Source organism: Arachis hypogaea, chromosome 6, assembly GCF_003086295.3.
Source record: "Arachis hypogaea cultivar Tifrunner chromosome 6, arahy.Tifrunner.gnm2.J5K5, whole genome shotgun sequence".
Lineage (NCBI taxonomy): Eukaryota > Viridiplantae > Streptophyta > Magnoliopsida > Fabales > Fabaceae > Arachis > Arachis hypogaea.
The window spans coordinates 113290269-113291432 of NC_092041.1; the positions used below are offsets into that span (position 1 = coordinate 113290269).

A 1164-nucleotide genomic window follows, 5' to 3' on the forward strand; every position below is an offset into this window, starting at 1 on the left:
AACCAATTCTTCGTCATAAAATATAAAATGGTCATTGCTTTTTTAGGTTTTCTCAAATTCTTCAAGAGATAATCAAGTTCAACTGAAATAATTATTAAACTACTCGTCTACTTTAATCTATAACAACAATAAAAAAGTCTCATGACCTACAAACATATCCACCATGATAAGACTAGAAATATTTGAACCCAATTCTTAACTGAATATTTGGACTTTTGTATCTTCAATCACACACTATCATTTTTCATATGGTGAAAACTCAGTTGAAGTCGACTTCACGTGAAGTTGATACCTGAAAACTGTTAGATGCTTCATGTGAAGTTGACTTCACCTGATTTTTCACCTTTTCACATATCAGAGACAGACCAAAGATAAGCTTCTCTATCTCGAGCTTGCCTCTCATTTGTTCTCTTAAACATTTCCTTCTCAAAACCATTACTACGATCAACTCCATCCCAATGTCGTCCCGACCTTATCCCATAGCGATTTGGTGCAGCATCTAAACCTCTTTTTAACCAGCTGTGATCTGGAATATCTTGTGGAACAACAAAACCTGATTCTTTCATCTTCTCACCTTCTCCCAAATCCGGAAGAACAGGCTCTGGATATTTTTTCCTCTTTACCAAATGTGCCATAGGATCACCCCATCTTAATCTATCCTTGAGCATGTTGTCAAGTTCTGGATCGTCCTTGCTGCGTGCAAAAGGCTTGTCCTTCTCGGTTTCTAGTTCCTTCATCCTAGCCTCAGCTTCCCTCTTCTGAGCCAAGCCCTTGCCCCATTCTATTTCCTTTTCCTTTGGCTTTTTTTCTACTTTCTGTTTTGACTTCAAGTATTTTTTCTTGAAAATGTGTACTCCTTTTACTTTATCACGATATACTGGTTCAGCACCACGCCCACTGATTGAAGGATTCATCATTTTAAATCTCATCAAATCATTCTTCTTTTTGTCAATCTCTTTTCTGATATCTTTACCAGAAATCAAATCTGTTTTTTTGTCACTGACAGGTGCTGCATTGATTGATTGATTGTATTGAATTGTGAAAGTAAAATTATATATATATATATATATTTATTGCCTAAGAAAGATAAAAATAAAGATAAGATAAGATACAAAAATAATATAAAAATAAGATAATAAAAATTAAAATTAAAACTGAATTTAT

The 1164-nt window shown here is 33.9% G+C and overlaps 1 protein-coding gene across 1 annotated transcript; it reads right to left on the reverse strand.

The window, feature by feature from the left end:
- Window positions 1-347: 347 nt before the first annotated feature.
- Window positions 348-931, reverse strand: LOC112754214 (uncharacterized). Its single transcript, XM_025801775.3, has one exon. The coding sequence runs from the start codon at window positions 927-929 to the stop codon at window positions 348-350; it is 582 nt and encodes a 193-aa protein (XP_025657560.1). The 5' UTR covers window positions 930-931.
- Between the last annotated feature and the right edge of the window lie 233 nt (window positions 932-1164).

Coding starts and splice junctions, on each gene's coding strand:
- LOC112754214 (XM_025801775.3), bottom strand. CDS start 929: ATGAGATTTAAAATGATGAATCCTTCAATCAGTGGGCGTGGTGCTGAA.